Source organism: Rhinolophus sinicus, chromosome 4 (assembly GCF_057876585.1).
Source record: "Rhinolophus sinicus isolate RSI-liver-muscle chromosome 4, RSI-T2T, whole genome shotgun sequence".
NCBI classification, from domain to species: domain Eukaryota; kingdom Metazoa; phylum Chordata; class Mammalia; order Chiroptera; family Rhinolophidae; genus Rhinolophus; species Rhinolophus sinicus.
In genome coordinates this window covers 10,460,318-10,483,965 of record NC_142504.1, presented here as the reverse complement: position 1 = coordinate 10,483,965, position 23,648 = coordinate 10,460,318, and the positions used below count along the sequence as shown (strand labels likewise).

General features: G+C 35.0%; 1 protein-coding gene and 1 long non-coding RNA gene across 4 annotated transcripts in view; one reads left to right on the top strand and one right to left on the bottom strand.

The window, feature by feature from the left end:
• Window positions 1–23,648, bottom strand: part of NT5C3A (5'-nucleotidase, cytosolic IIIA) — a 40,587-nt gene that overhangs the window by 6,230 nt on the left and 10,709 nt on the right. Inside the window, exons 1-5 of one of the 3 annotated variants that reach the window (XM_019757316.3) lie at window positions 14,080–14,221; window positions 9,690–9,744; window positions 3,458–3,556; window positions 2,094–2,163; window positions 698–744 (exon numbers count right to left, since the gene is read on the bottom strand). In XM_019757316.3, the coding sequence (XP_019612875.3) occupies window positions 698–744; window positions 2,094–2,163; window positions 3,458–3,556; window positions 9,690–9,725 (252 nt within the window). In that variant the 5' untranslated portion in view covers window positions 9,726–9,744; window positions 14,080–14,221. Of the gene's footprint in view, window positions 1–697; window positions 745–2,093; window positions 2,164–3,457; window positions 3,557–9,689; window positions 9,745–14,079; window positions 14,222–23,648 lie in introns of those variants that run through there. The other 2 variants (XM_019757317.3, XM_019757319.3) reach the window with 2 other exon arrangements.
• Window positions 11,673–14,408, top strand: LOC148758323 (uncharacterized). Its single transcript, XR_016021025.1, has 2 exons — window positions 11,673–12,109; window positions 14,005–14,408. It is a non-coding gene; the product is annotated as an uncharacterized LOC148758323 (long non-coding RNA).

The following is a 23,648-nucleotide window of genomic DNA, read 5'->3' as shown; positions in this document are numbered from 1 at the left end:
TCTTTCTTTTTTTTTTTTTTTTTTTTTTAAATTAAATTTATTGGGGTGACAATTGTTAGTAAAATTACATAGATTTCAGGTGTACAATTCTGTATTACATCATCTATAAATCCCATTGTGTGTTCATCATCTTTCTTTCTTTCTTTCTTTCTTTCTTTCTTTCTTTCTTTCTTTCTTTCTTTCTTTCTTTCTTTCTTTCTTCTTTTCAGTATTTTCAGGTCAGTAACTCAGTGAAACTGACTATAATCAAATTATCACTACAAAAATCTTTCATTCTCATATGGAAGTATTAAATCTGATTCGCATTTGGAGTCTTTGTTAAGAGACACAGATACCTCAAGAAAAGCAGAGAACTAAGGCAATTTCCTGGTCATGTTAAGAGAGCAAAACCTACATAAAACCAAAGTGCTTTTATTTTAATTCTCCAGTTAATGTATGGAAACCAGAATATTTTGATAAGCGCTTAAAGGTTTTTAATGCAAGTTTTGTTGTTAATAAGTTACTGTTAATTTTTTCTTTAAGATATGGTGAGAGCTATAATCCATAACCTAACATTTCCCGACAGTTTATTACGTGCCATGTATGGCTCTAAGCACTTTAAATCCATTCTTATTTGTGTGAATGAATCTGAAGAAATTCTCAGGCAAAAAGAGCAATGAAGTCTTTCAGTAGAACTTGGATTACTGTTAGTACTTACCTTTCGTCGACACTCATCTGAAACCAGCTTACAGTTGTCAATGACATCTACAGAGAAAAGGCAAACTAGGCATGAAAAGAAATATTCTGTCTGACTGATGCTGCCACGACTATGAATAACTTATTACTTTCTTTTAAGTTTAAATGCCAAGTCAACCAGCATGGTCATTACAACTGTTGGTCTTAGTGCCATAATTCACATGGCATTGATAGAGAATCTAATGGTTTTAAAATCCACGTTTTAGTGATTCCTTATTTACACCAGTGAGCTAGATAATTCAGTCTTCAAACACTGTGAATTGTATACTGACTGGTCCCTTTAACACCTTCCTTTTTAATTAAATAGAAGAAAGGAATACATCTTTGAAATATACTTTTTTCTTAATAAAACGTTAATAAACAATGTGACAATCTGGAAAATATAGATTATTGTAAAGAAAACAAAAATTACAATTTTACCATTTAACAATGAATTACTAAAAATTTAGTCTTAAAGTTTTATACATTATCAATTAGATAAGAGACGAACCCAGATCTATACTTCTGAACTCTGCTTTCTTTTGCACTTCACATCGTAGTCTGTATTTTTCCAGGTAATTAAAATCTCCTCGTGCATATCATTCATGATGGTTATATATTCTCCGTTATGCGGTTATGGCATTATTTATACCATTTTCTACAGTGTTAAAATTTTTAGATTGTTTCCAAGCTTTTGCTATTATAAATAAATTTATGTTGAACTTAGTTACCATTATTTCTGTGAACACAGTTTTCCCCCCTACTTTTAGGATGACCTAATTAGAAATTTTCCAAAGAGGAATTACTGGACCAAAGGGTATGACTTTTAGAGGTTTTTGTGAAACTTATCAAAATGATTTCTCGCACAAGCATCAACAGTAAATGAGAAGGCTTATATCACTGCTTCTGTGTCAGGCTGAAGAGTGTTATTTAAAAAATTCACTGACAACTTTGGAAAACAAAAAAGGTATATTATCCTAGAAACACATTTTAATAGCTTATTCTTTAACTTAATTTACACTAAAAAATTTAGTGACATTCCTAGAAAACACAGAGTATGTGATAAATACTATTTCTTTAGGTTAATCCAAAATTTAAAATGCATTTAAAATTTTCTTGACTAATGAACAGACTACATTTGGAGAAAAGCATTGTAGAAGTCTTTATTCCTTTTGCAACAAAAACCATATATGAAAATAGCCATTTATATAACATGGGAAAAGACAAATCCTCAAAATACAGTAAGAAAAAAGCAGGTTCCCTCACTTTCAATATCCAAAAAGAAGAAAAAATCCCAATCCCACAGACAATATAATAGGTAGAAAAGGATCTTAAAATAATGATTACTTTCATGACTTTGTTACAAGTGCCACACTTACTGTGACATGTTGGGCATCGTTTCCCTTCGTGGGAAAATCTACTCAGTGTCATATCAAAGTCTGTTATTATCTGTAAGACAAGGGGGAAAAGCATTAGGAGAACACAGCTACAAGGGCAGACACTGTGCTGCAAGCTTCTCAGAGACCTGGGACTGTGTGGGGTTCCTGGCCCCCACTGTGAGCTATTCTCTCTCTGTTGGGTTTTCTAATGCAGTTCACATACCTGAGAATTACCTTAAATACAAGATAATACCTTACGTGCCCTAGCATTATCACCACATAAAATCTGATTAATCAGTATTGGAATTTGCAATTGCAGGTTACATGGTTAGTTATCTATAGAGATAAAATATTGCACAATTTCAACCCACTTAGTCAATGTACAAAAATGCAATGAAAGCAGTTAAACTATATGAAGTGCTTTAGTTATTGACACTGTTACATTCTAGATGTAACTTGTCTATTTAGGTAAATAAACTATACCAATCAATGAATGATACATAGTAATAGTTTGCCAGCTCTTGAAATTTAGGAGATTGGGCTAAATTTCTTTTCAAAAATGTTTTAAGAAAGAAATGTTTTGTTTTTATTGAATTTCTAGATTGTTGATTTAATTTACATTTAAAACATTCCTTTAAAAAATTTTTCTTAAAAATTAGTTATCCCTAATAGTTACATCTTAACTTGAACTACTGTGATTTTTTTAAATTAAAAGATGGAAAAGCAACTTGAAACTGTACATATTTTAACATTATTCTTAAAATGGTTTAATATTTATGCACAGTATTAGTTAACTTAGTACTTAATATTAAAGAAAAGCTGAATTTATTTCAAGGCCATTAATTTTGGTTTGTTTCTAATAGGCTATTCTATGTATTTTTGACCAACTCTAGATATATCTTTTAGATTTTCCATTCCTAAAGGATAGGCAAAACCTGTCTATCCAAACTTTCTTTGCTCACATTTTAGTAAACCATGACATGAATGTGTCTACTTGAACATTAAAAATAGAGGCTCAGGGGCCGGCCCGGTGGCTCAGGCGGTTAGAGCTCCGTGCTCTTAACTCCGGAGGCTGCCGGTTCGATTCCCACATGGGCCAGTGGGCTCTCAACCACAAGGTTGCTGGTTCAATTCCTTGAGTCCTGCAAGGGATGGTGGGCTGCGCCCCCTACAACTAGCAACGGGACCTGGAGCTGAGCTGCGCCCTCCACAACTAAGACTGAAAGGACAACAACTTGACTGGGATAAAAGTCCTGGAAGTACACACTGTTCCCCAATAAAGTCCTATTCCCCTTCCCCAATAAAATCTTAAAAAAAAAAAAAAATAGAGGCTTAGTAATAAAGGCTTCTTGATAATTATTCACCTGAAGTTTGAGAGCTCCTCCTTTGATAAGACCACAGATAATTTCTTCTACTCTTGTAGGGTTCTTGATGCGAACTGAGCTTTTCTGGAATTCTGGCATCTACAAATAAAAGGAAAATAACTGACTATTTTTAATTCCTGTTTTCCCAGGTTCCCTTATACCAAGCAGAAGCTTATATTATTTAAAGATTTTTAAATGTTGAGGCATTACTTAAAAACAAGCAAAACCACTGTATCAAATTACCACTTAAACGCACAAAAATTTTAAAGGCACATCAGTAGTTTCCACCTAGAAGATTAAGACAAAACTACATTTGTAATTAATGCATTATCAGAAAGTGTAATATTTCTAATTATAAAAGCCATGTATGCTTACCTCAAAAATTATGGGGGAAAAAAAAGACATTGCCTGGAATTCTATTACCCAAAGAAAAATAGGTAACCGTTTTATTTCCCATTATTTTCATTTTCCTGATTACAGACATGTGCATATGTACATTGTTTATCTTATTCTCATGCTTTTGCATCTGGCTTTCTGAAATTAATATTATTACATATGTAGTTATAAGAAAATGTCTTTAACAAAATTCATTTATCAAAATAGAATCCAAGAACTGAATGGAGAATATTTGAACTTTGTGATAAAGAATTTTCTTATAAGAACTTTTCTGCTTAAGATTTAGCTTGTATTCATATTTACATTTTAAAACATTTCTTAGCAGAGAGGAAATACTGCATGATTATTCCCCACAAGTTTACCTTTGTACAGATCATTAAAATATATTCAAGGGAGTGGTGGGGCGGGAGAAAAGAAAAAAAAAAAAAATATATATATATATATATTCGATATATTTAATTTGAAAAGTTGCTTGCTTCAAGATCTTTGCTCCCTATTGTACTATATCCTAAAGAACATTGTTCTTGGCATAAATTCATTGATTTATTTCAAGTTAAGACAACTATAAAAGGTATTAAACCACCTAGGCTTAGGCTGCTATTAGGCTGGTTCATGCAGACTGTAGTGTTTCTCAACAATTTAATGTTGAATTGTTTATTTTTCCTACAAAACTACAGACAGAATGAAAGTAATCAGAGTAAACTGAGTACAAGTGCAGTCTCTTTCAGCACAGGTATAAGACGGAGGGGATTTCGGATCATTTCATAGTCAGCTCCACAGTATAAACAGGCAGTAAGAGAATCTCAGGATAGGGTTTGTATCCGATAATCTTTATTTTACATGCTGTTATTCTGGGTATGTTATTACCAGTATTTACATATTTCACGTGTATTATGGACACGGTTATGAAAAATTCCCTAGACCTTATATCTTTGCTATAAAAGAATCTGACCAGGTAAGTCTGTCAGGGCTCATGTTGTTTCTAGATAATGGACAAAATTAGAAAAATTGGAAAAATGCTTAGCTGTTTTCCAAAGACCAGACGATGAATACAGAAGTGTATGAGAAAGAGAAATGAAATGCTAACATTAAATTTTTCTCCATGAATGAAAGAGCTGGATCTATATTACACTTACTTTTAAAAATCCGTATTTAACACGTTGCGTACAGATCACAAGAATCTTCGTTTTTTTTTCTGAGCCATGCGTTAAGGACCGATAACGAGAATTCTCGTTTTTATTGTTGACTCTTTTTCCTTTGCATACTTTATTGAATTATTTGTAGAATAATTATTTATAGAATAATTTATGTGTAGAATCTATTATTTATAGAAAAATAATAAATGACATAGAAGCATTTACGCTTTAAAGAGAAGAGTGCATTTTAAAGTAGTTTCTTTTAAAAACCTGCCGGAACAGAGGGGAATGAGGGATTTAAACCCCGCCGTATGCAACGTGTTAAGTAGCATAGAATAACCTGCAGTGCAGCTAACCTCCATTCAGTGATCCTTTTAATTTCAATTTTAACTTTAAAGGGTTTCAACCAATTAAAGAAGGTAATCCAAATGTTTATAGTGATTGGTCAATAGATGAGACAAACCAATAGGCACTTGTTCCTAGATTCCCTTTTCTCATTCACTAACCCATTCCTTTGTGTGACACATACTTACCAAGTGCCTACTGTATGTCAGGCAGTCTGCCTTAACTGGCAGATGCATAGGAATCAGTGTATACTTGATTCCATAGCTAACTCATTCCTGAAAGCAGCAGAGGATACATGACACCGACTATATTTTCACCAAGAATACTAGGCATTTTACTTCAGTGTGCCCATAGTGAGGAAAACGTCCTACCTCAGGCAAATCACATCCTCGAGTTTCAGATAATGGATAGAAGAGCACCAAGACTATTCAAAGTAGGCTGGTTTCTGCTAGGACAACAACTTCTAGATGGGTTTTATTTTCCTTTCTTTCTTTCTTTTTTTTTTAGATGGGCTTATTTTAAATAACTGGTATCTGAAAGAGCAGTGGCTACGGGCACTGGTGTCCATGCCAGGCTTTTGTACAGCATATAACTATTCACTGCCACAAATACAGATATATAAATAGTGAATACCCAGAAACCACTAGAATGAAATAATGGTGATGAAAACAGCTACTTTCTCCAAAGAGCACAACAGGGTGGGGGACACAGGTATAAGGATTATAAAAATGATAATTGCATCTGCCTTGGGATATACAGTACAGTACCCGCTCCCGCCCCTCCCCCACTCCTCCCAGTACACATACAACATCACTAAATACTTCTCAGCTATTGGGCATTTTACTCAAAATTTTAGAATGTGGCCTAAGAAATATAATTTAAAACTACACATGGAAGTGCCAAAGATGATCAGAATATCAGAACACTAAGACACACCGCAGCACGTCACCACACTTTTTGTCACATCCTCAAATCCGTACATATTCTTCTTGGACAAAAATACACCTTTTTGGTAGCACATAAAGTCAGGATACTTCAAATTTGAAGGGCAACTTAGTTTGAATTGTCTAAAGACTGTTCAATTTTATGGAAAATAAATAGGGGCAAAAAATTTTCATCATTTATGAACAAAAGAAAACAAGTTCCTTTTATAAAGCCATAATGTACAATGTTGGAAAAGGGGGGGCAATGTTGGGGAAGGGGCAAAGCTTTCCCCCAAAGAAACAGGGTAGGCTGGTTGACTGGAGCTTAACCTGAATCAACACTAAAGATGCCTAAGAAAAACCCAACATACATTTATTCTGGCTGGTCTTTAATATGTTATATTTGTACAGATGAAACAAACTGCTATTAGTCTACTATGATACTCAAAAAGCAGTGATTTCTAAAGAAGTTGATTTCAAAGCTATATAGGTTTATGCAAAACTCTGTATAGCAGTGTTAGAGTATTTGGTATTGTCTTACAGATACATTTATTGAGACAAGATCTAAATGAGTAGCTGCATGCTATAGTCACCAAATTGCCCTAGTGATGTTTACTTGTATTTTTCTGAAAATGGCCTACATAAAAATTAGTTTAAATGACTTAAGAATCTCTGTCCAAAGCTCTCAGGGGATATATATTTTCTTTGTTTTCCAATGTTAGTATTTGGTACAAGCAAAAGACATCATTACAAAGGAGTGGGCACTACAATTTTTATGTAACTACATAAATAGTATACACTTAAAGACATCTTTTCAGACTGGTACATTTACTCACATACACAGATGATTCTATGGTTTTGTTGGAAAATTATGCTAAATTTTGTTGCTAAATTTTGTGGGATACCCGTTTCCCCCTGCCTGCCTGCTTGGTCTGTCTCTACATTAAGGTAGCGTAGGCCACATTCTTTCATGGATTCACAATACGATCATTAAGTGCAAGGTACTATGTTACCCAGCTCCGTAAGCGATATAAAAGTTTCAGTAAGATGTACTTCGTAAGAACATATTCTCAGGACACATATTCTGTAACATGGATTACAGTACAGGAACCTAAATAATTATTACCTTGCCAAGATGACCAGAAAAACTACAAAGGAAGCAGAAGAAACTGAGATTATTTCTGTTGGGGCCTGAGGAAGACGCCAGTGAGCTAGGCTTTCAAGGAGAAGCAGGACATGCATATGCAGAGACTGGGGAAGAATCAAAGCACAGGGTCTAATGTGGGAAAAAGACAGATAGCTCCGTTTGTCTGGAACATAAGTGTACATGGAAAGGAGAGAGAGGGTGGGAAGGGGTGGAGGGGGGGGGAGAGAGAGAGAGAGAGAGAGAGAGAGAGAGAGAGAGAGAGGAAGTAAAGCCTAGAAGGGGAGATTTGGAGTCAGATCATTAAAACTTAAGAATAAGGAGCATTTGAGATTTTGATTCCCCAGCATATATTGTCGGTTTGGGCTCAAATATACTCTTATAAAAATTCTTGAAAAGAAAAAAAAATAAGGATAAAATCCCAAGGAGCTTTCAACCTAAAAGATATATCAACATTTTTAGAAAAGCAAACATTTTTAGAAAGGAAAGATGTAGCAACATCTTTAGAAAGGAAAGATGTGTTTATTCATTTTTAAAAACTGTACACGTATCATTGACACTAAAAAAAATACATAAGTATACTCGTATATCATCTTTTGGCTTCTTTTTCTTCAATAGTCTTTTTGGGGGTTGACTACACTGGCTACTTGCTTCTGAAAGAGACACATGTTAGAGAGTTCTGGGACCCAGGGAACAACAAATTACATGGTAGGACATTCCTACCTCACTCGTATTCATTTTGGTTAAAAATAAATAAATAAATCTACTCAACCAAGAAAATAAGTTTAGACTGATTTAATTCTACATATCAGAGCTACATGCTCAATACCAATGAATCAAATACTCATCATGTAACGGGTGCAAAGTTCACATCCATTTCCTAGGTTGAACCCTATGAAACTGCCAATATTGGACTGTATTTGACATATAAAAATAGCAATTTCATATGCTTCATCCTACCAGCAAAACCTACGCTGATAACAGCTTAACCAGTACTTTACATCAGCTTTCCCCTCCCATAATATACTGGAGGAGGAAAGTCAACCTGAACAAGAGATTTATGTTCATTGTGACACAAAGCTGCATGCTAAGTCATGTTGTGGTTTATGGACTCAAACCAGACAAAGAAAGGATAAAAAACAGAGAAGAGGAAGAATAAAATCAACAAAACAGAAAGAGAAAATAAGAAAGAGATCATGGAGTAGTTGTCCTCTTTAAAAGAGAGAAATTATGATTTTTAGGATTCTATCATTGTGAATATGGAGAATGGATATGTTTTTCCACACCCACAAATAAATATGCTAGTTACATAGTTAAAACACTCACTAACATAATACAGGAAATTAACATTTAAAGTTAAGTGCTATTAGGCACTTTACATGCTTTTTCATTAAGTACGAATAAGAACATTTTAGTTATGAGTAAGGTCTGAGGATCTAATGTATAACAATGGTGACTATATAAGCATAAACTATATAGTTGAAATTTGTATTTTTGTATAATTTTTTTGCTGAGACAGTAGAACTTCAATGTTCTCACAAAAAAAAAAACAAAAAAACCCCAAAAAAACAAACAAACAAAAAACAAAAGGTAAATATGTGAAAAGTGATGGATACGTTAACTAGAGAGGGGAAATCCTTCCACAATGTATACACGTATATCAAATTATACATTGTACACATCAAACATCTTACAATTTCATTTGTCAATTATATCTCAGTAAAGATGGGGAACAAGATGAATAAGAGCAACATGAGGTTTGTGGTTTCACACCTATTTCTTAAAAGTGAGATTGTTGCCCTCATTCAAGGTTATCACAGCTACAATATTTAAGGACTGAATGAAGATGTGGAGCCAGTTCTGACTCGAAAGCCTGTATTTTTCCTGCCTCATCCTAATTTCTACAATGTAATGAACTCTGTTTTCAATAAGTTTTCTTTTTTTTTAAATTTAAATGCTTGTCATTTTTAATTCAGAGACCTAAGATAAAACACCTCATGTTGTATGATTTAAGTGTGTTGTTGAGCAAGGAAAATTTAGCACAAAAAGGAATGGGGTAACCATCTTATATGTTCAGAAACAGTATAATGCACATATTTCAAGCAAAAGAAATTCAAAGATAAGTTGAAATTCAATTCAACAAATATCTGAGGTTCTATTGTATGTCAAACATTGTGCAGATCTGCATAAAGTTACAGTCCCATAATTAATGATCTGGTTAGAGACAGAGGTAAAAGTGGTGAGGATTCACCATTAGTAAATGGAACTGGAAATCTTTATATACCCACCATTTTCACATGTACAGCAGAATCTTGATTAGCCATTTCTTGGTTATCCAATCTTCTGGATTTCCCCAGGTGATGTCACAGTAAAAGAGAGAGAAAAAAGGTACACGTGACGCACATACATTTCAGGCTCATCCTGTATGTTAATGACATACGAAGGTGGTACTTTTGTATTGATTTAAACACCAAATTATTGAAGGCATCTTTTTTTCTTTACAAGCAGCTCAGTAAAGATTTTAACTCTATCTCACAAAGTTTTCGGTTAAAAATTTTATGTGGAGAAGTAGCAGCTCTCTTATAAGAACTAATATGATGTTTTACGATTTGAATAAAGTATATATATTAATATTTGCAAGAAAATGCTTTATTGCAAGAACATTTTCTCTGCATGTAAGGATGAAGTTTCCGGGAAAATTATGCATGAAGGAATATATAAAAAGAATGTAAAGAGAAACATGATACACAAAAGTCAAATTTATTCTTTATTATTCTCATATTAATATCTTTAATTTTATGAAATGATGTGACTAAGATCTGAATTGTGTTTTAATCTAGCATGAAATAGGTATGTGATAGTGTTTTTTAACTAAACGATCATTTTAGGGGTTTGGGTGAAATTTATACATGTCTATATTTTAAACCAAATGAAGCAGTTTTTAAAATATCTCTTATTATCATAATTTTTTTTTTCATATTTGCAGTATAAATCTTAGGGAAAATTCCTTTACTTTTTGGTCCTCAATGACTTGACTTTATTCTAGATAAGTAAAATTTTTATAATAAAAGCCCTATTATGAAAAGGCATTAGCTGAAAGAGAAAAAAATCTGACGTTTCCTTAAACTCTAGTAGCAGAAGTTGGACATTAGATCTGTGTTCTTTATAATTAAAATGTGTTATAGCAGATTAATATAAAGTTTCCTCAAATTCTAAAATCCATCCCTCCATCTTTCATTTTAAGCGCATAAAATTGGGAAATGTCTTATAAAAAAGTATTTTCCCTCCTTTCTCAGAAAGGCTGTTAGTAAGTTGATAGTCTTACAATTTATGGCATCTTAGACCTGAGTAAAAAGATACCTCCAATTTTTCACATCTGAAAAAAAAATCTAGTATCTATTATCTCTCTATATATACACTATATATAACTCATAAAACATTTGATCACCAACCCCAAAATGTAACTATAATGGTAGTTTGGGGTTAGGAGTCTTTAGAGGATTATATAGTATATAGTCAAACACACAGTCAAATTTAAGGAACCTTTCCTTGGTCTGATTTCCTTCTGGCTTAAACAAAGATGCCACAGAACCTGCCTACCAAGTCTGTTTCCTCATTTATAGAAACCAAAGCATGTAATATTAAATGCTTATGGTATTTCTTTGATGTTTAATATCTGAAAAGGAATCTAGATTTCTCAGAAGGCACTATTTAAATAAAACCATTTTATTAGCTTGATAAAGAGGAAAGAGAATGTGGAAAAATACAACAGAGTTTATAAAAATACCATGTACTCTGTGAAACATTGGAAAAGCCCAACAAAAACAGAATTCAAGCAGTGAAGAATACATTTTAATATCTGGGAATCTAAGGTCTTTTTGTTAAACATGGTCAAGCAGCCCAATTGTCTCCACTCCCAACCCCCAAGTATGGCTCTTTCTGGAGCATTCAGGCTTGGTTAAAAAAGGAAACAAACTGTTAGTAGATGAAAGAGTAATCATCTTTCTCATGGTCTCATCAAATTTTATTTAAACAAAACACAAATGAAAACAGAGTAATCAGAAATGTGCTAATGGAAAAAATTTGCAGCTGCTAACCTTGTGACTTTAGGACATCGTTTTTTGTACATAAACCTCACAGTTCGTGGATACTGTGCCAATTTCAACTGCAGAGCCTTCATTCTTCCCAGTCTTCACTGGCAATCTGACCAGAATTTATCCTTGTTCAAACATAATCTCACTTAAAGTGACACTGCAGTCCTAATACACAAATCAAGCTGCGGTCTCTACCACTATAACAGTGTAAAGACTAAGGCATAAATGTCAGCATTCTGGCACTATTCTAAAGAAGACAGAAAATTAGGGCAGGGTATTTTTAAACCAATAGGCTTGTAAACCTATACTTGGTATATAAAGTTCTGGCTTACTCTGCCAGCAGTCACCTGTTACAGACGCTTCAGGAGAAGGGTTGTTGGAAAAAACACATCAAGTGCAGAAGACATGTTCAAAAATAGAAAATACCACTCCTGAACTATGAACTCTCTTCAAAGGAAGTTTTGAAGTTAAGTCTTTGGAATCTTTAAATGCAGACTGGATAATGTGGAAGGTGGAAAACAACAGTGTGCTTTCTGCACGAGATTCAGGTCACTCCCGTAAGAGTTCATTACAAGGCGTAGGTAGGACAAGGCTAAAGACTGATGAAGCAAGAGGTAAGAACTTCACCGGAATAGCCCAAACTTGGTAACTGAAAATTTTAGCTATCGTGGTAGTTCATTCTGAGATGATTAACTTTACCTTGAAAGTATATTTACAAATCAATGACTGAAAAGTTCTGGGTCTGCATGAAAAATATTTACTTGCCTTTACAGGAGTTTTAAAGTATCGGAATGCAAATTGAATGTTTTTAAGGATCCACTTGATTTTCTCTTATGGGAAAGTGAAAAAGATTAAATTGATTAATATAATTAGCTTAAAAAGTTATGATTCTCACTTTAATTCTGATTCTTGTAGAATCATTTAAACTACACACCAATAAGGTAATGAAATTTTGAATGGCAAACTGTGTATTACTTACACACGAAAAGGCATGTGTTACTGTAATATGGACAGGGTACCTGCAAACAGTACTAAACATCCACGATGAATTCACCTTAGTGCACTTTGCCAGCAACCTGTTACTTGTCATAAGCTTGGGTTTTTTATAACAACACTTTCTTAGGGTAATTAGCACATCAAACTATAAGTGCATTATTTCCATAGCATTGTAAATCAGTTTCTTGGGGGCATTTAAATGATTCTCCCTAATTAAATTTTCAAGGCAGCAGTGAAAAAAATTCATAAACTGGAAAGTGAAACTTTAGCGATACAGGCATAAACAAAAATGAAACTGAAGAGCAAAAGGTAGGAGGGGAGGAGAGGAGGGAGAAGCAGAGGGGAAAAATAGATTGCAAAGGCTAGTTATTTAAAATTGGCCATTTATACCAACTTTCTTAAATAAAACTTGACTTCTTGGTCAGAATTTTGTGGATACTTATGAAAATATACAGTCTCAGAGCTTAGAATTTATTCATCTATCCTCCCCACATACACTACCCTAATATTTAACAGCATTTTTCAAGATGAGTTAAACCGAGGCACATGGAAATTAAGTTAATTTACACTGATTACTCTCCACGCACTCTGAATTCTTCTGTCCTTGAATTTGTCCTAGGACAACAACGTGGGTGGTAAGTACCGTGTTTCCCTGAAAATAAGACCTAGCCGGACCATCAGCTCTAATGCGTCTTTTGGAGCAAAAATTAATATATTATATAAGACCGGGTCTTATATTATAGTAAAATAAGAGCAGGTCTTATATTAATTTTTGTTCCAAAAGACGCATTAGAGCTCATGGTCTGGCTAGGTCTTATTTTCAGGGAAACAGGGTACTATCCAGATGCAGGGCTTACATACAGATTGCCAGTGAAAACCAAGTAAACTGCTTTAAAAATGGTCTGCTGCCTTATCTGATTTTCCTGATTTTAAAAAAAGACTATTAAAAAGTAAAGCACATTCAATTATGTAAATCTAACTTAGTCACAGCATCCTAGGCTTTTTGCTAATATACGTTTGGATCTTAATTTTCAGTATACAGTTTGTTATAAGCCTTAGAGATAGTACTTCAGTTTTTATCAATTCATAAAACATACCCGTATAGTGCCATTCCAAGATATTCTGAACAAAGCTCAGGGGCACAAAATAAAGATTAATTATATTTATTACTAGCCATGGTAAATAGTTCCTGATGCTAGAGACACAAAGCATGTGGCTATTAGCAAAACTGAGTTACAGCAACTTGAATGGACAACAAATATGGATCTTACAGGTTTTTTTTCCCCTTGAAAAGAGAATTCTGAGAGTACTTTGTTGTTTCTTAACATCTACATGTCAAACCAGAAGCTCTTAAAATTAGAACCTAAAAAGTTCTAATTTCTGAGCCCTAAGACACTGCAAAGTTCTATATATTCAGATATTTGTAAACTATAAAGAAGTTTTGCATTATACTAGATCATTCTATTTTTACTTCCTTAATTTGTATTTTTTCAATGCCTAAAATTTCAATCAGATGCTGAACCAAATGAGAATCAGATAAAGTTAAACAAGAGAAACTCATTTCTTTACACGAACTGTACACACTTACCCTGAAGGTAACCGGACGAGCTACACCAGCGAAAGAAAATTCTTCCTGTCTGAGAAGTACTAATATAGCACAAGGTGCAACTGAGGGCGGTTCCAAAAGCCTCGGCTAAGCTCTATGCAAAGCCAGTCTTGTGCCGCGTTACTACACAGCACTTTTTTTCTGCTCTGGGCCACAGGCTTGTAAGCTCTGAGCTAGTCACCAGTCTACAGAAATGATCAACTGAAATAATGCGACAGTGAAGAGAAGGCAACTTCATGCTATTAGAAAGTACTGGCAACTTGCTCCACAGAGAAAAAAGGCACTTCAGTATTAACACAAATACTTCCTTCCTCCTGGTGGTTTTTAATTTTTTTTTTTGGTTGTCACTGTACTTGTGGTATGTGCATTTTTCTGTACGAATATTATATTTCAATACAAAGTAAAGATAAGGTCGTGTTGCCAGGGGCAGGGGAAGGGGGGCTGGGTAGTTTCCATTGGGAAGATGAAAGGAATTCTGCAGATGGATGGTGGTGATGGCTGCACAACAATGTGCGTGTATGTATTTAAGGCCAAACTGTACACTTAAAACTACTTAAAATGGTAAAATTTTGTTATGTATATTTTACCACAATTTTAAAAAAATTAGCTCAGTGAGATTTAACGTGATTTTTATGTTTTTCTTCACAATTTCCTACATTGTTTGTAAATTTTAACAAGACCATGCATGGATTTGCTTAAAAAAAAAGTGAACACAAACAGTGAAAACTAATTTTTATGGTTAAAATATTGAAAAAAGTTCCATTCCTGCGGGAAATAAAAGCAGTCAAATTGTTGTGAAGAAAAACATTTTTAACTTTTAAAGAGCACGTCTTGCTTTTAACCTGAGTAGTTGCACTGCAGCACGTTAGTACTACGTGTCAAGGCCTGATAAATTCTACTGCGGTTCCCGGCAGCTTTATCATTCGGAACAGGGCTAAGCTACCCTTGCGTAAATACATTTTTATATCTGCCTTCTCTCATGTGTGCTCAAGAGAAATCAAATCCACACATTTCAGCAATCAAACTTAGTGAAGTAGCATTCCCTGTTAAAAAACAACCCAAGAAATTTAAAAATTGCTTTCAAAAAAAGGCCACTAACAAATTATCCAAACTTGGTATCTACCAACTGTTAAAAATTTAGCACTGCTATGTTATTTTAATAAGATGAAAAGATTCACAGCAGAACATTCCTCTAAGAGGAACATCTTTTATACTCTAGTAATGAGATGCAAGGGTAACAAGTTGATCTATTTTGAAAACACTTCTGTGTTATGTATGAATATGACTTAACTGTCCTGTCACATATTAGTATAGTTGGCAATGATAAGGATTTTAAGGATATCACTTTGAAAGATGAACGGCTCAAGAGAAATCATCTTCAACAACAACAAAGAATGCTGGAATTGAGTTCCACAACCTATTTGGAGGACTATTTAGAAATACTATTAAAAGCTTTAGAAACACACCAGTTTTTGTGTCCTCAGAAATTTATGCTAAGGATATAAAGCAGCACACATTTATTTGCAAAGATGTATATATTGCAGAGTTGTATTATAAACTGGAAAACTGTAAACAAAACAAGTGCCCAATATTTAATGTTCAGTAATACAGGAGAGGTAGATAAACTGTGGTAGACACATGATATAAAATTATACAGTTCTCAAAAATAATTATTATAAATAGCTGAAATTTATTGTATATTTACTATGTGCCGGGGACTTCTAACGACTTGACATTCCTCATCGCACATAATACTTGTAACCTAGAAGGCATGTGCTATTATTATCCTCATTTTACAGGCGAATCAGTTCAGGCTTATAGCTGGCAAGTGGCAGAAATGGATTCAAACTCAGGACTCTGTGACTTCAGAATCTATGCCTGTAAACACTGGCCAGTACTGCTGTAAGGTCAGTATTTACAGATATACTGAGGTGCACATGATTTATTACTGAGTGAAAAAAGCTAGAGAGTATTTACAGCAAGATTCTACTTTGGAGGGAAAATCTTTATATAAGCTTATGAAGTCTAAAATAGAATACATAAGGCAGTATCAATGATGGAATAAAGGGGCCATTTTTATTTTCTGAACTTTATAAAATAAATGAGTTCCTTGGGAAATAAAAAATGGCTTATTAAAAACGTTACAGTAGTGGCTCCAATCATGTCCATAAGAAGAAAAAGTTTTATTTAAAATTCAGAAACAGTCTACATCATATGTAGGGATACTTTGAAACAATCTTTCTAAAGCAGAGACAGAAGTAAGGGATTCAGTCAGTTTACTGTAAAACAAAACAACTTTACAGCATGAAAAGAAAGGTGGCGAATAGCCTATCAGGAGGGGTGTTTTGCTCTCTAAGGGTCGAAGACGCTTTGGCGCTGCTGGTGTTTTGTCCTATCAAAGGAGTGTAGGGAAGAGAGGAAATAAGACGATTGCTTCGTGCCTACAGGGGACTTCTGCCTTTTAATTCCACCCAGAAAGTGTGTAAATGAAGTGAGGGTGGGATGGTGTGTCTCAAGGGGTGCCCCTCCAGGGGGGTTTAACGTATTTTTAGCACTTTCTTACCCTGTGTGTTGGTCTCAGAAGCATGGAATGGCCTCTCATATACATACTCATTTAATCAGTATACTCTTAAGAGAAACATCATAATTCCCCCTTTTTTATAGACAAGGAATCTAAGATTTGGAGAAGTTAAGTCACTTATTACTTATGTGACTTAGGTACAAAAGCTGGAATACTTTTTTCTCACTATATCATGCTGTTTCTAGACAATATATACATAGCACATGAGAGGGCTAGAGATGCCTACAAATGAGAATAATGTTTTGAAACTGTGCCATAGAAAAGGAACAGGATATAAGCAGGGCACTGAAGGAAAGAAAACGCGTTTTGTCTCAAATAGCTCTAGGATACTCTTTTTTTCTTTTTTTGAGAAGAGTAAAGGCTCTAGAAATGAGAAGTCATTCCAGGCAGTCTCTTCAGCGGCACAGTGGACTTTCATCTCTGAGAACAATGACTGGGCTCCGTTGCCTTGGAGTTTCTTTACTCATTGTCACAAAAACAGAAAGAAGCCATTCATATATCGCTCCTAATGCAAATTCTAGACCGGAAATCGGTAATGCCAAAGAGCAGAGAACTTCTCATACAGGACTCAAATCTGTGGAAGATTTTTCTCCCATTATAACACTGAAAGTGGCTGTCTTTATCAACAGAGAAAGGGATATCCATTTGTACCTTTGAGTAACTAGTTACATTTTAGATACTGTGTAAAATGATTCAATTGACCTAAAAACCTATAAATAATCACTTCATATTTTAACATCAAAAAGTTACTCAATGGGCCGGCCTGGTGGCTCAGGCAGTTAGAGATGCGTGCCCCTAACTCCGAAGGCTGCCGGTTCGATTCCCACATGGGCCAGTGGGCTCTCAACCACAAGGTTGCCAGTTCAATTCCTCGAGTCCCACAAGGGATGGTGGGCTCTGCCCCCTGCAACTAAGATTGAACACGGCACCTTCAACTGAGCTGCCGCTGAGCTCCCAGATGGCTCAGTTGGTTGGAGTGTGTCCTCTCAACCATAACGTTGCCGGTTCGACTCCCGCAAGGGATGGTGGGCTGTGCCCCCTACAACTAACAATGGCAACTGGACCTGGAGCTGAGCTGCGCCCTCCACAACTAAGACTGGAAGGACAACAACTTGAAGCTGAACAGAACCCTCCACAACTAAGATCGAAAGGACAACAACTTGACTTGGAAAAAAGTCCTGGAAGCACACACTGTTCCCCAATAAAGTCCTGTTCCCCTTAAAAAAAAAAAAAAAAGTTACTCAAAATTTTTAAATAATGAAAAAAACAACAACAAAAAAGCCCATAGAAAATCAAATCTAGCCATTTAAATCTTAATAGCTTATTAATTGATTCATCTTTGCCTTTAATCTTAGGGTAGGGAAGTAATGGTATTACATTAATTAATAGTTCTTTGTGAACGAAATCACTTCATAATCCCACGTAAAACCTGTATTATTTCTCAGTAATCCAAGCTAAGATGCAACTAATTCACTTGACCATAATCCAATCACTTATGTGGCCTCGGAATGTAGGTTAAAACATCAGCGTCAACTTGACTGACACCCTAGGAAGTTATTCGCAAACAAAACATGGAAGGCAGTTCAGTAAGAGATGAGATGCAGTATTTCATATATGGACTCTTGCAAAACTTGTTCCTAATTGCTGCATGATGTAAATAGATGATTTTTTTTAAACATGCAGAACATCAGTCTAAGCATTTCACTTCTCTTAAAATTTCTCTGACAAGAACAACATTCATCTAACTTCAACACTGACTGCTCAAAATAGAATTGAAACATGGTGCTATAAATGTTTATATGAATATGGTTTTTAAATGTTTCAAGAGCAAAAACAAAGGTAAAATAATAAGTTACTACATTTTGGGAAAATGAACAGCAGGTAAAGATTTTCTCATTTAAAATCCTTCCAAGAACTTCTGCTGTTAGGTGATTGTTAGTGAAGTTGAAGGCTACATTTGTGAATTTACACACATATATGCAAACTGAGGAAAACCTATGGCTCTAATCTCAGTGTATTTCTGAAAGATTCTACGCGAAAATCTAGGATCGAGTAGTTTAGTTTTCAGAAACTCAAGTGAAGTTCTTGAACATAGTCTCCATCATTTTTATTTCTTAACTTGAAAAGTAATAAATGCTGTAGTTTAAACTCCTTTAGAAGAAATGACTTTTATGTTGCAATAGACAGGTCAAGTTCAAGAAAACTGGATGTAAGACAGTATCATAAATGAAGGGAGTCTTTCTTAGCTCTCCATTCAAATGCACTGTGTTCTAATATTTCAAGATGCTTAGTACTGAAACTGTTTCCATTTCATATCTGGATCTCTGTGCCTGAAATGGAACAAGATGAAAAACTTTGTTTTAACTTTGGACCCCTTCCACATCACACAATTGGTATTCAAGCTGTTGAAAAGAAACAGTATTGTTTAGGATTGCTATTTTGGTATAGGTTATATTAAAAATGGCAAAAAGGTTATGCTAGTTAAGCTTTTATTTTATTATTGGTGTATTATACCTAATACATGTATTTGGAGAGTACAAAAACTAACTTATTGTCCCCGTTTGCTGTGCCAGATAAACTCACTTAAAGAATAACAAAGTAAGAAAATGAAGGAAATTATTTTGAAAGAGATTCAAGTTCATAAATGAATAACTTATAGCGAAGATTAAAACTTATATGGAAGAGAAATGGGTGACAATTTGAGTTTTTAAAGTATATAAGGTTTTTAAAATGCTCATAGTTTTGAAAAGAACCTAAAGAATATACTTTTTTACATTTTTAGGGATTAAAATAGATTTCTCTCAACTTCTGCGTGTGTTTGAAATTTTTCATAATAAAATGTTGGAAGGTAGATTAATTTACTTGTATTTTACTTTTTTCAGTTAGTTCATTCAAGTATTTCAACAAAATAATCATTATTTAATATTAACAAAAAAGTATATAAGTAGAAGAAACAACAAAATATAGCCCTTTCAAAACTTCCTTGACTATTGGAAGTAAACCAAAGTACTCAATTTAACCTTAGAAAACTTTTGATAACATACATTATATTCAATAATATAATACATGCCATCAGAATAGAACTTACAGCCTTCAAAAAGCTTTATGGTCAGGTTTTATACTGGTAAGCTCTTTCAAACTCTTAAATAACAGATGTCTCCTATGCTAGGTAAACTATTTAAAAATACATAAAAAGAAGTTAAGCTATCCAATTTTGTTTATGAAACTAAATAGTATAAAACCCTGACACAAGCCTGTCAAAAATAGCACAAAAAGAGGAAACACACCTAACTTCACTTATGAATACAGATACAAGAGTCTTAAATAACCAACCAGTAATAAAATTCAATAGTACAATAATCATCTAACATGACTCAATGGAACATATTCCAAGCGTCAATGAACAGGTCATCACAGAGGAATGACAGCATCACAGGTGAATGCATTTTCTTCATACTCTGCTATTTTCTAAATGTTTCTGTAGTGAATATATCAGACACCCAGAAGAAAAAAAAAAAAAAACGTTTTAAAGTTACATGTTCCAAAATGTAAGAAAGTGAAGGTGTATATAATGCTTCTCCATGCCTGGAAGGAATGAACACGGCATATATTACGTCATGTTTATGAAGGCAAAATGAAAAATATGGGGGCAAGATCACACCTTACTATGTTTTCTGCAGTGGCCTTCCTCATTCTATGGCTGGGAAGGTAAACTGATGAGTAAGATACACCAATGAGTCAAACAATATGCCACATTCTCCTCCCATTCTGCCTATAGAATGAACTCATAATGTGTAACTGGGGAGTTGTCCAAATTAAGCTCTGTAAAACAATCTAAAGGATTAGTACATTGGTTTAACGAAGCCATTTAAAGGTTTGAAAAGGAGGGTCACATTGAGATTACTCAACAATGGAAGTGAAACTTGAGAAAACACTTGGGAAAATGTGTTTCTAACGTACTCTCATGGTTCACGTCATTTTACAAAGAGCCCTTGCAAATCAAGAAAAAGAACTCAGATGATTCAGAAAAGAAGAAAACAAATGGCCAATTATTTTTAAAAGTTTAACTTCAAAAGTAATAGAAATACTTTTACAAAAAACTATCATTTGGAAAGATGAGGGGGGGAAAAAATGACACCCACTCCCAAGAACACAAGGAGCTTGGTGCTTCAATCTGTACTGCTGGTGGAAGCGGAAATTGGTACAGCCTTTCCAGAGGGTAACCTGGCAGCACATTCAAAAGCCTTCAATTTACACAGCCTCTTAACCCAGCAATTACGTTCAACAAACAATCATGGGCATTCACAGCTGCTCATCCATTATTTATCATAATGAAAAACAGGAAGCAATCTAAATGTTCAACAACGAAAACTTGCTAAACAAGAATCTATAGATGGTCTAATAACATTAAGTAATATAATAGTTGTTAAAATAAGTACAAATTTATTATTAAGGAATAAATTAATAAGCGAAATAAACTTGTTAAAAACAATGTTCCAGGATTATCTCACTTTGGGAAAACTGATACTTAATATTCGTATGCATAGGGAAAGAAGGAGTACACTTATGAAAATACGGTTCTTTTTACGGGGTGAAAACTGCAGCTTACCTCCTTTTGCTTACCTACATTTATTTCTATATCAGAAATAAAAAAGAGAATCAAAGGGGAAATGGAACTTAAAATACATGAATAATTAAAAATGGACAAATGTCTTACAAAAAGCTGCATCTTAATTCAGGTAACTCACGAGCCCTTAATTATTAAAGCTTACATGATTGGAAATCCAGGTGTGTGGACCCTATGAGTTAATTTTTTTTGAAATTTACAGTGAAGAACACGAACTGTTCTTGTTGTAAGTGTACTAGACGGGATTCAAAAATGAGTCAAAGTCGTATAGGAGCTTTGTCCTTTCCAATATCCCATTCTCATACAATTTTAGTGACGTGAAATTTCAGTAACTAAAAACAATGTAATTATATATGCCAAGAGTCCAAGTGTGCTCCCCGGGTCAGTTTAACCACCGACAGTGGTAACAGCAGGCATGTGGGGATTCGGCCCTATTTTCTAACTACCCTGTTTTCCCGAAAATAAGACCTAGATGGACAATCAGCTCTAATGCGTCTATTGGAGCAAAAAATACCTGGTCCTATATTATATTATATTATGTTATATTATATTATATTATAAAGACCGGGTCTTATGTTAAATTTTGCTCCAAAGATGTACTAGAGCTGATGGTCGGCTAGGTCTTATTTTCGGGGAAACACAGTAGGAAAAGCCAAAGTAACCCAAATGGGAATCCATTCCTTATTGTTTTCTTGTTCTAGTGCCAGTGTAGCCAGGCTCCCTTTTTTCCTAAGATAACTTTAGTGGGTTTTTATTTTATAACATTTCGCTATTCCATAATGCTTAGATTCTCAAATTTTTCCTCTCTTCCTCCATCAGAATCAATCCAGGGTGTCAATCCCTGAGAACCCTAATGGTTTAACAGAGAAATCTAGATAAACTGCCAAACTGTTCATGGGGAAAACTATATAAGAATATGATATTTTTTTGGATGACAATATTCTGAACTCAGACGCTGAGGGGGACATTTGAGGGGAGGTAAATGAGAGGCCTGTGCCACGATAAGTCTATGGAGGAGATAAAATGGGGGCAGGAAGGATCTTGCTGGAACCCACAACCTATGACTACGTACCTACTTCCACCTACTTATAAGCAGGAACTTGCCAAACACTTTGAGCAATCTTCCAGTCAATTACTAAACAATTCTGTAATCGCTTAGCACCTCGAAAATGAAGACAACACACATGGAAGAAAATAGATACACAGCACTTACATGTATAGTGGCAGGAAACTGTCATACTTGTTTTACAAATTTTAACTTCCATAGCTGAAAGTTTTTTTTTAAAAGAAAGTGTTCATTGCTAGCAAGAAAAAGAAGACTGGTCCTGGGACATGGAGTCTAAGTCAGCAGCAGCACGGCTAGGTGGGAAAGACAAGCATATCCCCCATCCTGTAGTTGGCAAGAGCTCTTATAGCTCTGAAAAAATCTATATTCGCTATAGACAAAAGAGGGTGGGAGAAAGTGAATCAGGGCTAGTTCTGGGATAGGCGCATTCATTCCTCAGGAAGAAGTGTTTGCTCCTTTAGATTAGCTGTGGACATGGGATTGGAAAATTCAGGAATTGGGGCTCCTGGGGTTTGATGGCGCCTGGCTATTCTGTCTTTAGTTAATCATGGAAATAGCCACCTGAAAATTAATCCAAAATTCCAGTTTACATTCAGGAGTGTGAGCAGTCTTCTGTTGGTTTTGCCCTGCAGTTGTTAACTGAATAACCCCATTTGTGTCTCTTCCTTCTATCCTCTGTCCTGCTGTAATTTAATTTAGGACATCTCAGAATTTTCTCCTTGTCACTTGGTTTAAATTGTATAGATGGGTTTAAGCAACAGCAAGCGAGTAAACAAAACAGCATAAACAAGAAAGGTAATTTAGAAATGTACCACTGTGCCACAGTAAAAATGAGGGTCCCTATGCCTTTGCTTAAATTGTTTTCAATCCCAGCTCTACAAATCACCTCCCTCCCTCCCTCTGTCTCCCTCTGTCTCTCTCTCCCCCTCAGAGACCTAGACTTTCCCTGGATAATCAGCAGCCCCCAAGGCAGCAAAACACAGCAGCCCGGACTGCTCACACCTCTGGCAGGCTCAAAGTAACACCTTGACCTCTGACATGTTTCAGCTCCTGAGCCCTAAGGGGGAAGGACCCTCTGGCTACTTTCCCATGAGACTGAACAGAGACCCTAAAACAAGACCTCAGAACCGTCCTCAAGGCCGGAAGAGATGATGTATTACCCTTACCTCACGGCTGACCACCAGTCAGCTCCCAGCATGACTGCCACCCCCTAATCCAGAGTGTTGTGACCTACAGGCCATCGCCAGGCTTTGAGCATTAGCTCCTCATCTCCATAT